The sequence below is a fragment of the Oratosquilla oratoria genome, chromosome 11 (genome assembly GCF_046742065.1).
Source record: "Oratosquilla oratoria isolate Oo_2021 chromosome 11, ASM4674206v1, whole genome shotgun sequence".
Taxonomy (NCBI): Eukaryota; Metazoa; Arthropoda; class Malacostraca; order Stomatopoda; family Squillidae; genus Oratosquilla; species Oratosquilla oratoria.
This window is the reverse complement of record NC_134787.1, coordinates 44,629,773-44,645,175: the sequence shown is the minus strand read 5'-3', so window position 1 is coordinate 44,645,175 and position 15,403 is coordinate 44,629,773. Positions and strand designations below refer to the sequence as shown.

Sequence of the window (15,403 nt, the reverse complement as noted above, 5' to 3'; positions counted from 1 at the left end):
ATTTCAGAACCTAGGAGGGGGTTTTCCATGAGGTGTGAATGAAATCACGTGGCGACAGCCAAGATGGCGACGAAAGAGTAGAGTAACTTGAGTGGTCACGCCGCCAAGGGTCACCGTGTGAAAGGTTCGATAGAACCGCTGGAGTAATGAGAGCTGCATATTGCAAATGCTCGTACGTACGCTACTTTCTTGCAAAAAAATCCCCGCCTCTTTTCCCTCACCCTCCGCGTTTCTCCTTTCCTTCTTTCGCCTCTGTATCGCTCCTTTTCCTCCTTTTCCTTTCCTATCATTCTCTCCTACTGCATATATTCATGGGCACCACCGACCGCACACACACACGTATACACACACACACACACACACACACACACACACACACACGCACGCACGCACGCACACACGTCACAAGAAGTTCATTTGAACAATTACCGGGCGTTTTTCATGATGCCTCTGGCCTCGTCAGAAGTCTCCTAGCTACAGGACGTGGAGTTGAAACTTATCCCACTTCGTGTGAGGTAGATCTACAGTTAGATGCTCCGCCCTCTCCTGTCTAGGACTCTTACATGCTCTCTATACTTAATAAGTCCACTAAGCCTCCAGAGGTCACCTCTGGTCTGAATAGAATCATCAGACGCCAGCTTGAACATAATGAATTACACACACACACACACACACACACACACACACACACACACACACACACACACACACACACACACACACACACACACACATCCGACGAAGGACCAAAGAATCCCGTATCCCCACCCTTAAGGCTACCTTAAGTGGTGTGGATATTAAATAAATGTGATTTTACTGAATAATTACGTACAACCTAATTGCATCGAATTTAGTAAAGTAAAAACAAAAAATAAGTACAAACCAAAGTACAGTATATCGCTAGACACAAGCACGTGTTTCCCCCACAGAGAGAGAGAGAGAGAGAAGCGGCGAGTCACAACACTGACGCACAAAAATATTTACACAAACTAATGTGCACGTAACTTAATTGCCTTCACGTTCTTGTTCGTGTAGACCGTTGTTGTGCAGATTTGACATGCAAACTGCGTGCGTGCATGCGCGTATGACAGCATGCATGCATGTGCGTATAATGGAAACTGACGGAATGTCTCTAAATTATGTTTAAACACACGCAGAGTTGCATTAGTGTGGGAATACATTAATTCTTACGATATGCGCCATAGTGGTGAATCGTCTAGGAATGACGTGTGGGCACTCCCGTGATCACGTAGACGACATTTTTTTAATTTATTTATTTATTTATTTATTTATTTATTATTATTTTTTTTTTGGGGGGGGAGGAGTTGAGTCAGACCTCTTTCCCCAAGACTCTCAATCTTCTTCTTTTCCTCCACGACCTCTTTTCCTCCTCGTTTCTTCGTGTCTCATCCTTTCCTTCTCTTTTGTTTTCCACTGTATCCGTTCCTGTCTTCTCTCAGTCCTTCTTCGTTCTCTTTTAGTCTCCACCTCCTCTCTCCTGCATTCCTCTTTTCCCATCCCTTCCTTCTCTCCCCCTTCTTTGTCTTCCACTCTTCCTTCGCTTCCTCCTTTCCTATTCCTCCGTCTTGCCGTCGTCCTCCTCTTGTATTTCCACATACTCCTTTTTTTTCCTTCTTCCTTCCTCCCTCTCCTCCCTCCATCATCTTCCTTCTTCATCCTCCTCCCTCCTCCGTATGTTCACCCCAAACCTAACTCGCATGTTCCTTCTCCTCCTCCTCCTCCTCCTCTTTTTCCTCGTCTTCCTCCTCACTGTCTTCTATTGCGTCAGCGTCTGTTCACACGACTCAATGGCGCACTGGTAGTGTTCGCGGCCGCCACTACGGCGGTACGGGTTCGAATCCTGCCCAGGGCTGAAATAATTCCAGTATCGCTGCGCTGTGAGTCGTTACTCCAACTCTCGTGGGCGGGGAGTTACGTGTGTGTGTGCGAGTACGGCCATAGTAGTACCCATAGATTGGTCATATATGAGCTCTCTTCTGGGAGGGTAGTAACTGTCGATCACGAGTCCAACACGTGATCCAAGACCATGATGAATCTCTCTCTCTCTCTCACACACACACACACACACACACACACACACACACACACACACACACACACACACACACACACACACACATATATATATATATATATATATATATATATATATATATATATATATATATATATATATATATATGAATCCCGTGGGAAGGAATGCTGTAAGCATGCATAGATATAGTCTAGTATTACAAGTTACATAAATCTACATTATTATGATTGTGTCGGAAAAAGACCAGGTTACACTTTGCGTTGATTTAAACATTTATGGACTTGAGTTCACAGTGCTATAAGCTATCAAAATCACATACAAAAATAATTTCAAAACCTTAAACCAGGATCCTGTTTTATGTTCTCCACTGTAAATGCTTAAGTGTAATCGCCTTTCAAAGTAACATAAGCCCATAGTAAGATATATGGAAAATACATTTAAGAAAGTAATAATGCACAAATAACCATCACTTTCAATGAAGTATGTATAAGAGAAAATCTCCTGCCCGTATATACTATTGATATATATATATATATATATATATATATATATATATATATATATATATATTATATATATAATTCCTTTTTCTTCATTTCTTTCTTCACTTTGATGTTCTTTTCTCGTGTTTGACAGGAATGTGTGATTTACAGTGAGTGGTTTCCATCGGGATATGTGTATTACTCGTAAGAATGAGTTGAAATTTTGTCAAATCATTGTCGGTATTTCATTTCGCGTGCAAGTCACTGTGGCGAGACAGGCTTCCGTCTTGCGCCCGGAGTTGTGAGCAAAATACTCCAGGATAAACAGAAGTCTTTGAACGTCCCCAACGCTTCTATCCTATGTCTTCGCTCTAAAGACAGACATTCTCTCACCACCTGTCTCCAACCGATCCCGATGACTGGGAAAAGCTGACCTCAGGTTCAGCTCCTCATGGTGTATGCCCTCCTTATCATATTGATATTTGTACTTGGGTGGTTTTTTTTTTTTTTTTGTCGTCCGCACCTATACCGAGCGCGCGCGCTTGTGTGTGTGTGTGTGTGTGTGTGTGTGTGTGTGTGTGTGTGTGTGTGTGTGTGCGCGCGTGCGTGCACACGCATGTATTGCTTGCTAAACTGGCCAGGATGTTCGGTTTCAGAACAAATCCTCGTAGAGCCTTGTGACACATATTAAGCTTCTTGTAAGGGTGTTCCCTGCACAGGATTACTGTTGAACTCTTCTCATTAAAGAATGCGACGAAATTCTAGTCCCCTTCCCCCTATCTCTCTCTTTCTCTCTCTCTCTCTCTCTCTCTCTCTCTCTTCTCTCTCTCTCTCTCTCTCTCTCTCTTTCTCTGCCTTACAAACACACACACACACACACACACACACACACACACACACACATACACACAATGTTTATACATATATGCTTCGGTCATTGTACAAAGACAAATGCACACATTTGGTCGTAGAGGAGGAGGAGGAAACGGATCACATAAAGAATTGTCACCACAGAACTCCCACGTGAAGAATCGTCACCCCATGAGATCCCACCTGAAAAATTGTCACCGCAATACGCCGAATATCAACAGTGGAATAAAGATTAGGTTAGGCTTGGTTGAATGAGGGTTATGCTTATTGCCATCAACTTATAAAACCGAAGAATCGTAAACCCCGGATGGCCGACATGAAGAATTGTCACCGTGTCGAAGTCTGGGGTGACAAATCTTTAGCTCAACCAAAAAATATCGTAAACTCAGGATGGCCCACATGAAGAATTGTCACCCTGTCGAAGTCTGGGGTGACGATTATTCATGTGGTCCGAGGAGGAAAAAGGTTATGAGAAAGTGAAGACTGTGCGACAGAGGGGAGAGGAGAGGAGGGGAGGTCTTCTGTGTGAAGCAGGCCTAACTGGTTCGTGCTTTAAGCATCTATTATTGAATCCTGTTGCAGCCTTCCTCCACCAGGGGTCATGTCAGGAAGAGCAGTACAGCAGACTTTTGCTGTACTGTGCAAGCGCTCTGCTTGCCTCGCCGGCGGATGCAAGGAGGAGGTACCTCCCTCTTTCACCCCCTCTTCCTCCTTCCCCCTCCCCCATCCCCCCCACGGGTCGGTTGGTTAGATCTGTAAATGTTTAATAACGCATATTGATCTTGTTATCATAGTTACAGTATATTACATAAACAAAACGTGGTGTCAGGAAATTTTTGGGATTTACTAAATAGACAAAAATGTATGAACACGCAGACCAGAAATAAATAAGCAAATTAAATAGAAGTTATGTCATAGTATTTTGTTCGTGTACTTGCCCAACTAAATTTTACGAAATTTTAAATTGTCGGCATGGCTATATAACCGGTTGGTGAAATTGTTTTTACCTACATTTATGTTAAATCCACATCCTGAAAGTCTGAATGATTTTTTAGTGCTGTAATTTTCATTTGTTTCTTTATATTTGTTTATAAGTATTTTTCTGAATTCATTTTTTTTCTTAGTTTGAATATATTTTATTGTGTTAACCTTTTGTCTATTATGCATGTATCTGTGTTTATTTATTTGTTTAATTGTTCTATTAAACTTAGTCATGATGCCTTAGTTTAACGGAAAATAACTTTTTAATCAATCAGACTAATGTGTCAGCGTTTGGTCATGTGATGTGAACATTTTTATAGCTACGTTAGAAACTATAAACTAAATTGCGAATTATTTTATTAGTGCTTCAGAGATACAGAAAACATGAAATATCACGAGCTTGAAAATAATGGTCATGATAAGTTTTCAAATTTAATCCCACTTTTTCCCAAAACTGGAAATATCGATGTTATTGCACTTTTTTTTCCTTAAACGGTAGACACGACTTAATTAGTGTATTCCTTTATTTTTTTTATTATTTGCAAAATAGTGAATATTGAATAATGGAGAAAATATATAATAGACGTTTTGTGTGTTTTGAACGCATACTAACATACTCTCTCATACAGTGACGTCATGTCGGTTATGTGGTACAGGCTGCTTTTCCAAATTAACAGCGTTAGGTTTAGATTTCTGTAGCTGCAGTGTAAGCAGTGTATTTAATGCTCTATAGTATCATGCGTTTAAGGAAATGTTAACATATATACGATTCTTTATTATTATTCTCGTAGCATAATTTAATGTGTACTCTTCACCCATTTGGTTATATTTAATCAGTTATTGATTTTTTAACTCTGCTGAACAAAATTGACACATGTTCGCCAAAACAAAATTAATAAAGAGAAGTAAGAGTGAATTCGTTATTGATATAATGTCCGACTTGTTTGTTACGTAGACTGAATACCATATTCCTGTATTCTGCTGAATGGAATACTCACGTGACATTAACCAGGATAAAATCTTTGAAGGGATGTCATTAAAGCAAACGATTGAAGCGGAGGGAGTTGAGGTTTTAATTTCGTTTGTGTCGTCTTCGCCGGTCGGGTGATCCGCTAATTTAAGATCCAATCAATAGCGAATATATATCAGATGCGTAGAGGATCTTGTTTTTATTCCTTTAAGTATTTCAGCGGAGTCCTGCTGTTGCATGACATAGCATAGTGGGCATGACGCTATTGCATGACAGGGCTAAAGGGGGGTTAGGGCAGTTGGATGACAGGAGAGTGACGTGCAGGTCAGCTCATTACGTGCACGTGACGTGGGAATAGATTTGTGTGTGGAGGAAATGACTGCAAAGAGTCGTTGGGGGCTGGCCCGTTTTCTTCGTCGGTAATTCAGTGCTAAAGTGAATTAACACCCCCTTTGGGAAATTTCAGGGTCTGAGGTATTGGAAAGATAAGAATAAATTGCAAGAAGAGACTAGACTGACCGTGGACAAGTGTACGATTTTTAAACGTTTGTGACAGCTACTGCAGCTTGGGAGAACGCGAAGATCGTTCAGAGATACTTTTCACGGTCTGTCGTCGTCGTCGTCGTCGTCGTCGTCGTTATCCTCTAAGCGCCCGTGCCGTCTATTACACCGCCACGACGTTTCGATTTTTATCTTTTGTTCTTGTATTTTTTTTTCTGTTAATATTTTCACCCCACGATTAATTTGTTGTTGAATTTGGGAAAGCTTTGAATTCAAGTGCACTGTGCTGACTGCCAGAATCCTGACAGGTTGCGTCTTCAAACACACCCACAACTTCCACCACCACCACCACCTTCCTCCACCTTCCTCCACCTCTTGTTCTTACAGTAACCAACACAACGCGTAGGATGTCTGGGGTGTGTGATGGCACACATACACAAAGAAATGTACACACATACGTACATACACGTGTATGTATATATGTATATATATATATATATATATATATATATATATATATATATATATATATATATATATAAACATAGTGGAAGAATTAAGCTTTCTCGATTAACCCCATCGACATTGCTTTGTTTTAGTTAACGTCAGAGGAAGTGGCACTACCGCGATTATCTCCCCCGTTCCTCTTTCTTCGTTGTCTTCTTCTTCTTCTTCTTCATCTCTTTCTTCTTCCCTTTCATCGTACTCTTCTCTGTGCAGTAATCTTTCTCTGTATGCCTGTACCTCACCCTTTGTTCTTCTTTTCCCTTCTTTTTCTCTTTCTTCTTCTTTTTCTTTTCCTTTTCCTTCTCCTTCTTCTTCTTCCTCTTTCTTCTTGTTCTTGTTCTTCTTCCTCTTCATCTTTTTTCTTCTTCTTCATCTTTTTCTTCTTCTTCTCCTCCTTCTTTTTCTTTTTGTTATTCCTTGTCTTGGTTTCTGTTGATTCCCTTAGTGTTTCTGTTATCCCTCTTCCAATTCTTCCTTGTTGTCCTCATGCGTCCTATTCCCCCCCCCCCTGCTTCTTCATCATCGTTGGCTTCGCCACTGTCATAGTTGGCATTGTTGTAATTGTTTTCATGGTTGGCATTATTGCCATGGTGACAGCATGGCGTGCATGACGCATATTCGGGTTATTTCCTCGTAGGAAGATAGCATGATCCCAACCACGTACAGTCCCTTTGCTGTGAGCTGGAATCTTTCTCCATGTCTTCCGTTCCATGTTGTGATCATCCAAGGGGATTCCTATCTCTGCTTAATAGACTCGCCCGGCGGAGCCAGAACAAGTTTTTAAGATGTTAATTTGTGTGTGTGTGTGTGTGTGTGTGTGTGTGTGTATGTGTGTGTATGTGTGTACGTGTGTGTGATTTGCAGAGGGGTGGCATGAATGAGCTAGTCTTTGAATCCTTTTTGATGGTAAAATATTTTGTTTTAGACGTTTTCGTGTGGGTTAGTTTGTTCCATTTATCTTTCATCCTGTCGCGTCGGAAATGGTGTTCCACAACTTCAGAACCCTGTTTGCTTAAACTTCAGTTGTGCTGATTTCTTAATATTTTAGATCTTAGAATAAATAGATTTGCTTTCATGATACATATCCGTTCATTTATACATATATTGATTTATTGATTGATTTATTCACTCATTTATTTGTTTGTTTTTGTTTATGTGTTTTATGAAAATGGTTAATTGAACAAATAAATAATTGAAAGTTGGTGCATTTCCCGGGCTGGGAACATTAAGGGGGAAGGGACCTATTATGAATAGATAGATATTTTTGACAAGTTAGATTGAACAGACTAAAATCTCTTTAATATATTGGGTTCTCATTATTTTCAATCCTACCTATACGTAGCAGGCTTTACTACATGTATAATGTGGAAGGATTCAAACCTTTGTAAGAATGTGTTCCGTGAAAGTTGGTTTATGATCCCGTAGATGTTTTCAAATAGAACAACAACTCTTGAGACACACACACACACACACACACACACACACACACACACACACACACACACACACACACACACACACACACACACACACACACACACACACACACACACACACACACACACACACACACACACACACACACACACACGCACTTATCATTGGCCTATACTAATTGTTAGTCGTAAAGGAATGCACAATATTTTCAAGAGTACAGTTACACATGCATTATACTTTGTGTGTGTGTGTGTGTGTGTGCGTGTGCGTGACAACCTGGAATCTGGAATCTGGAATCTGTAGTATGGGAAGTACGTAAACATCACTATGCAACTTGTGCTCGCTGCAACCCATGACACACATCAGGACGTTTCTAGGATTAAGACCGAAACGGTTAACGAACCTCACACATTGAGTTTGTGATTAGGATTTTTCGTACTCATATATATATATATATATATATATATATATATATATATATATATGATCGTACAGTATATATGTGTATGTGTGTATGGTGTATCGTCAGTCAGCGATAATGAAATTACCTTGTTTTTTGGAATTGACAGAGGATGACCACACCGACGATTTCCGAAGAATGCGTTTCAGTTTAACGCGAACCCAACCGTCCCTTGAAATCTATACACCCTCCATGTTTCCATCTGCCTCTCTGGCACTCTCAGGGAAACCTGAGACTTGGTGATATTTGCGAAATTATCCTCTTCAGGGATATTAGTCCGTTTAATCTTGATTAGCCATTTCACAGGCTGCATTCAGCCAATGGTGGAAGGAGGGATGGGGGTGACTTAACAGAGTAATTCATACCTTATCTCTGGTTGTTCAGACAGAGATTGTGTATCCCATTCCTTACACGGTGGTACCACTTCTGCAGATGATGAAGGCAATTATGTGGTTTAAAGGGAGGTCAAATCTATGGAAAATTACAACTATGGCAAGTGGATATTTCTCTCTCTCTCTCACACACACACACATACACACACACACACACACACACACACACACACACACACACACACACACACACACACACACACACACACACACACATAAAGAAGGATCTAATAGAGTCGGTTTACGTGAGTGACATGCACGCGACGTTGGGGTGAGAGGTGGTTGACAGTGACAGTCCAAAGGGAAGCTTTTGGATCTTTCTAGGCCAGCTGGACCATCTGCCGTCTCGCCCTATCGTCCGTGTTTACGTAGTGGAAGTGTATAGCCAGGTGGGAGTTCGTGAGCCAGCTGGTTGTGGACAGGTGGGGGGCAGGTAACCCCAGCTGGGCAGGTGGAGAGGGATTGTGGGATCTTTCTTGGGAGACGTACCTTAGTATTCCCTTCTCTCTCTCTCTCTCTCTCTCTTCTCTCTCTCTCTCTCTCTCTCTCTCTCTCTCTCTTCTCTCTCTCTCTCTCTCTCTCTCTCTTTCTCTATTTCTCTTTCTCCTCTCTCTTTCTCTTTTTTCTTCCTCTCATGTGCGCATGCACACACACAAGTATGTTTGACTGTTGTACTTTTATCAGAATTTAAGATCCAGTTTCATTAACAGCATACTGTACAGAATATCTTTCTCCATGTCATTTGTTGATCTCATTTACTCTCCACAGAAACCGCAATACTGACTTATTTTTCTTTTTTTTCCAGGTACGAAGATTATTGGAACAAATTTCGAATCTTGATTGCTCCTTCTATGGTAAGACTTTTAACAGTAGTCATTCTTAACCCATTTTTGAATCGCCAAATGGATTCCGGAATAAATTGGAAAGGAAGGAATATGTGTGTGTGTGTGTGTGTGTGTGTGTGTGTGTGTGTGTGTTTTCGATCTCACCTTATTCCCAATGTCTCATAAATTTGGGCCGCTATTCATGTATAAAGTAGGAAAGACGTGATCAGCAAAATCTCTATCGGAACTATGATGATTTATGTCATTTATGAAAACTTAGTGGATCATACATGTGTGAGTATGGTATCATCGAGGTAATGACGAATATATATATATATATATATATATATATATATATATATATATATATATATATATATATATATATATATATATAAATTACCTAATGGGGGATAATTTTGCACGTAACCAGGGTAATTGCAATTGTATAATTATTAATCTATTTGTTTCAATAGCAATGAAGGTATCATTATTCTTCTGAACCTTACTCGTTTCTAACAGAAATGTGAACTGCAATTATTGTGATTTATACCATTATTGTTCACCGAAGTAATACAGCGAGGCCCAGATAATGGGAGCTGTATTTATTACACATTTGCGTGTAGATGACTTCCAAATATTGCGAGTCAATAAAAAAATTGTTGGGAAACTTTTGTTTTTATTTATTTGTTTATCAATTTATTTATTATATTTTTTTTATATATTTTTTTTATATTTGTTATCATCATCATCGTCTTCATCTTCCGAAAACTGAAGATAATTTTATGGCATTAGCCAAAATTATTTTATTGTAAATTATCATGGTAATGGGATTATTACCAGTGTGTAACCTAACATATTTCTTCTGCCTCAGAAAGTGAATGAAAAAAAAAACACCGAATGTGAGAAATAACGAAAAGGTTAAATGTAACGACAGTCAGACAATGGTTAAATTTCATGTGAACTTTCCCAAGCTTCCAATGTGTGTTTCTTCCTCTTGTGATAGGTTGAAGATATAAAAATTACAAATTTTTTCTGTAATATTTTCCTTTTAGAATATCACCCGGAGAATTGTAGTAGACTTTTCGTACGAGCAAATATTTGACATATGCCGGAGAAATGTAGGATGAACTTTTCCGTTGACAAAGGCCATTGTAGGCTCTTTTGTTTATTCTACGCCCGTTTTAGTGACGTCATCGTCTTAGATCGTCGACATTATGGTCATGATTGGCGAGGAGTTGATAAATGGGAATACAGCTCAAACCAGGATTCCCAAGAGAATGATGATATTTTTACTTAAGTTGAGAATCTTTGACAATAATAATAATAAGAAGAATAAGAATAATTTGGAATATACTGTGTCCGTATGGTCACCGAATCTCATTAAAAGGCATTGACAGATTGGAAAAATTACAGCGGCGAGCCACAAAACTGATTCCAAATATCAAAAATATACGAAAATCGACTAAAACATACAAATCTATTTTCCCTTAAGAAGCGTAGACTCAGAGATGACTTAATACAGGTCTTTAAGATTCTAAAGTGAATTGACAACATCAGAAGTGACGAAATTTTCATAGTGAATGCGAATCAGACAAGAAATAATGGTCTCAAACTGTCAGGAAGTAGATTAATCTGGAAGTGGGCAGAAACAATTTCGCCAACCGTGTTGTAAATGAATTGAATAAACTTCCTGCCGAGGCAGTGCAATGTAGTACAGTTTGAAGTTTTGAGATTCATTTAGATAAACACGTAAGCAAAATGTTGGCCTGCCATTTATTTTATTTTATTTATTTTATTTAGTATTGTTTATTATTTATATATTTTTTATTATTATTTATTATAAATTATTATTATTTATCTGTTATTCTTTATCGTTTATATGTTCGTTATATATGTTATCATAATTTATTTTATTTATTATCATTTACAGCATTTATCTATATATAGATTTTGATGTTTGACGTATCCGACCTAGTTTTGGATCCAAAGGTATACTGTCAGCATTCTATTCCTTTGTTAATCCTTTGAAACGATAATAATAATAATAATGATAACCTAAATGAATGGAATAAATGATCGTGGTATGTTTTCGTTACCATCTTATCCTGGATGAATTTAATTTTTATATCCTTATATGTGGTTACAGTATACTGTAAGTGCAGTATAAAGCAGTGTGGCACAGTATACAATGTAAGTGTTGATGTTGGTTGCTTTGAATATTGTGAGATTACCAATGAGGAAATAATAAAAGGATTTTTTTTCTTGGAGTTGAATATACATCTGATTTATTTTGATGTGCATTGTTGATACAATCAGTTTTCTTGGCTGGTGCACGATGCGGGGAATAATGTAGTTGTTGTTATTGGCTGTATTTTACAAGCGCTTCAAACACCCCCCCCTCCACAGCACGAAGGAATAATTATTGATAATGATATTGTTATTATTAATATTAATGTTATTAATATTGATAATGTAATTAATATTAATTATTAATATTAATGTTGAGTCGCTGTTATAGTTCTGGGTACATTGGCATATACGAGATTGTAAACAGCAGACCATAAGGTGATAGATAGTTATCAGGTTGTTATATATGGTGAACCGTTTTATTTCGTGTTCATATTCGATACTGTGATTGATCAGGAGTTTATCCAAAGCTTGGAAACACTGAAATGTTACTCCGATTACCAGGGCAGTTGAAAATCATCAGTAACAGCAGGATTCGAACCCGGATCCATGTATTGTGAAGCGAGATCAAGAACAGAAAGAACTGCCACAATGACTTATGTTTAGGAAATGCCTTCATGTGCACGCAAATAAATATCACTCATTCTCTTTCTGAGCGTGTGTGTGTGTGTGTGTGTGTGTGTGTGTGTATGCTTGTGTGTGTGTGTGTGTGTGTGTCGGCACCAGGCTTGTGAATTGACAAGATGAAGAGAGAAGAATGAAGCAGACGACGTCATTCGTGATGACCACAATGTCCACAAGTACATGGAGGCTGAGGAGGCGAAGTAGTCTCCCTGGTGGAGGGAGAAAGGGAGGGAGAGAGGGAGGGGCGAGTGGCAGAAGAGAGGCTGTCCTCTTCAAGGAGTACTGTGTTGAGAACCAGCTCGTGGTTCGTGAAAGTAAACCATTTAGGCCTTTTCGTTGGGCTGGTAGTATGCTGGGGGTTGGTAGAGCATGTGATATGGTAGCTGGGAAAATTGGCTAATAGTGGATTAAGCAACATGGTGGTGATAATGGTTCGTTATTTGGAAGACAGCTGATAACTAGTGACTGTTCCATAATGCTACAAACTAGTGGTAGAAACAAGCAGTCCAAAGTTTCTTCCCCCCGAAGACTGTTGCCTACTACTATAAGGCTGCGGGTACGACGGTGGTCGTTGGTTGGCCAATTAGGTTGGGATGGAAGAGAATGGAATGGGGGTTGCCCAGTCATGCACTAAGTGGTATTGACAAGACTTGATTGTGTTTGAGGACGCATTGGTGTTAATTGTCAATGACACGTGCCTCAAGAAGACTGGCGTAGTGGCTTGGGTTTGTATAATGTATTTATTTTGTTTGACTTGTTTGTTTGGTTGTTTATTGTTTTATTTCTCTTATTTCTATTCTGTTTATTCAATTGTTCATTTATATTTATCGTTATTATGGTTGTTATATTTTCGGGAGAGGGAATCTTGATGTTTTACTTTGCTGGTCTGTTGTGCCGTATGCCTCAGGATAATACTTTTGCCTCAACCTAAATCAGTGTCTCTTTTTTCCCGCCGGTTAATAACATGTTTACTTTTTCTTTACTGCGGCTGTAGGCCCACAGGGAACACGTCACACCTGACTGAAATCGTCTTGTTTTCACTAGAGAAAGATATCCTTGAAAGTTTCAGGATTCATTAAGTCGGTTGGGCTAGTTTGAACCACTTTGAGAACGCCCTTCGTCTAGTTGTAGATGTTATAAACCATCTGAAGTTCATAAGGTTTGTCATTGTATACACGAAGGTGTTTGTCGAGTTGTTGCATGTTGATGTTGTATGATTGTGTGTGTGTGTGTGTGTGTATGCTCGCGCGCGCCAGGGCGAGTAAAATACTTTGTTGAATTTAATGTGTTTTTTTCTCTCAAGGCGTAAATGGTAATGTGCTTTGAGCGTCTGTGTGGGTGAAGAATGGCATCCCGTAGGATGCCTTGTTTCGGGCGAGGGGATGCGTTGGGTGGTCACCGAGGTAGAGCCAGTGGCCCCCAGGACAAGTACACACAGACAAGCTAATAATTGACGCACAATGGCAAAAGACATCAGCTGAACTTCGCGTGACGTAGGTGTGACGTCACGGTGGTTCACAGTAGCGCTTGTCTACTCTCAGGGTTGATTGTTTGATTACACGCCCGAGGGACATGTGGGCGTGTTTGGGGGTAGGGGTTGGGGGGATACAAGGGTTGGGGGAGAAATGGGGGTATGTGATGGGGGAAGGGTATAAGATGATAATGAATAAGGAGAATGGACGGTTTACGGTTAATGATGCGGGGTGCTATGGTCAGTTGATGTCGCGGTGAAGACTGGAGATTGTGGAGGGAATATGGTGATGGAACAATAAAGAAATGACGAATGATTGCGAGTATATCAATAATTGGGAGTGTTGGTAGAGAGATGTTCCATGGTGAATGAAGTAGTTCTAGGAAAGAATAGTAGCAGATATAGGAGTTATGGAGGGTTAAAGAGGTGGAGAAAAATAAATGAATAGTAGTGGTGGTGATGGAAGAAGTGGAAGAGGAATAGTTGAGAGAATGGTGAATAAAGAAGAGGCAAGACCAATGGTAAAGGGAAGAGAAAGAGAGAGAAGAGGTGTAGAGGTAGTATGTATGTTCAATTCGTACCCGAAGAGGCTCAAAGGACTGTGATGACATTGAGGGCCAATATGGCCGTTGTGGTCATGTTCCTTTCAAGAGCGTTCGAGGTGGAGTGGAAGTAACGGTTCACGGGGTGGATGGTGGCGATGGTGGTGGATCTCCTATCGACTGGCATGATCCATATTTGCAATGGCAATAATGACATCCTCTCTTCTAAACTTATCTGTTTTAATGCCAGGGTCCAGAGAGGAATGCATCGGAATGAAAACAAACGATTTGACGTCATGGCGTTCGTTTTCTTCCCGTAGTGGACTGACTTGTTCAGATTTAGACCTTGGCTTAGGCTACGTATGTTGCATCATTCTGTTAGTAATTCCCCGGCAAACAGGCAAACAAATCAGCAGAAGATAGAGTTCCTCTGTTAACCAGTCGCTTGTTGGTTCGATTCAGTTAGAAAGAGGAAGAATTTGTCAGAAAGAGTAGGGAGTGAGAGAGTGAAAGGGGAGGGGACGTTTTATTATTATTATTATTATTATTATTATTATTATTATTATTATGAATCTATATACGTCACTTGTACGTCATAAAATATTGCGTGATTAATGGCGTGATGTTAGTCGTTGGTATGATGATGATGATGCGAATAATAGATGTTTTAAAAGATTTGATAATTTCGTATGAAGAATGCAGACCCAAGAATGAGAGCAGAAAGTAGCTGTAAACTTTTTGTCCCTTTAGGAGCCCAACTAAGATGAATAGACTAGCCTGGCGAAGGCGGAGCAGGTGAATATAACACCAGAGTATTTTCCATTCTGACGAGAGTGACGAAGAGAGAGAGAGAGGGTGGGAGGGAGAGGAACCAAGGGACGGCGCAAGAGGGACAGAGGAAGAAGGAGGAGGAGGGGGAGGGGGAGGGTCTCGCTAGGATAAGCGCCTTCTTTGTGGAGTCGTCATCTTTCGAGTATCCGTCAAGTGCCTGCCGGCCCTCCCCCACCCACCCTACCCACCTCCTCTCCTTCCCTCCCTCCCTCCCTCCCTCCGTATCCATCCTTCTCTCCATCCAACCTTTCCTCCGTCCATCCTT

At 40.0% G+C, this 15,403-nt stretch overlaps 1 protein-coding gene across 19 annotated transcripts in view; it reads left to right on the top strand.

Moving 5' to 3' along the window:
* LOC143029778 (histone deacetylase 9-like) overlaps nt 1–15,403 on the top strand; it is a 454,521-nt gene that overhangs the window by 231,835 nt on the left and 207,283 nt on the right. For 2 of the 19 annotated variants that reach the window (XM_076192724.1, XM_076192722.1), the window contains exon 2: nt 9,462–9,510. The exons of the other annotated variants lie outside the window; for them this stretch is intronic. In XM_076192724.1, coding sequence (XP_076048839.1) covers nt 9,462–9,510 — 49 coding nt within the window. The remainder of the gene's footprint in view (nt 1–9,461; nt 9,511–15,403) is intronic. 19 annotated transcript variants of the gene reach the window in all.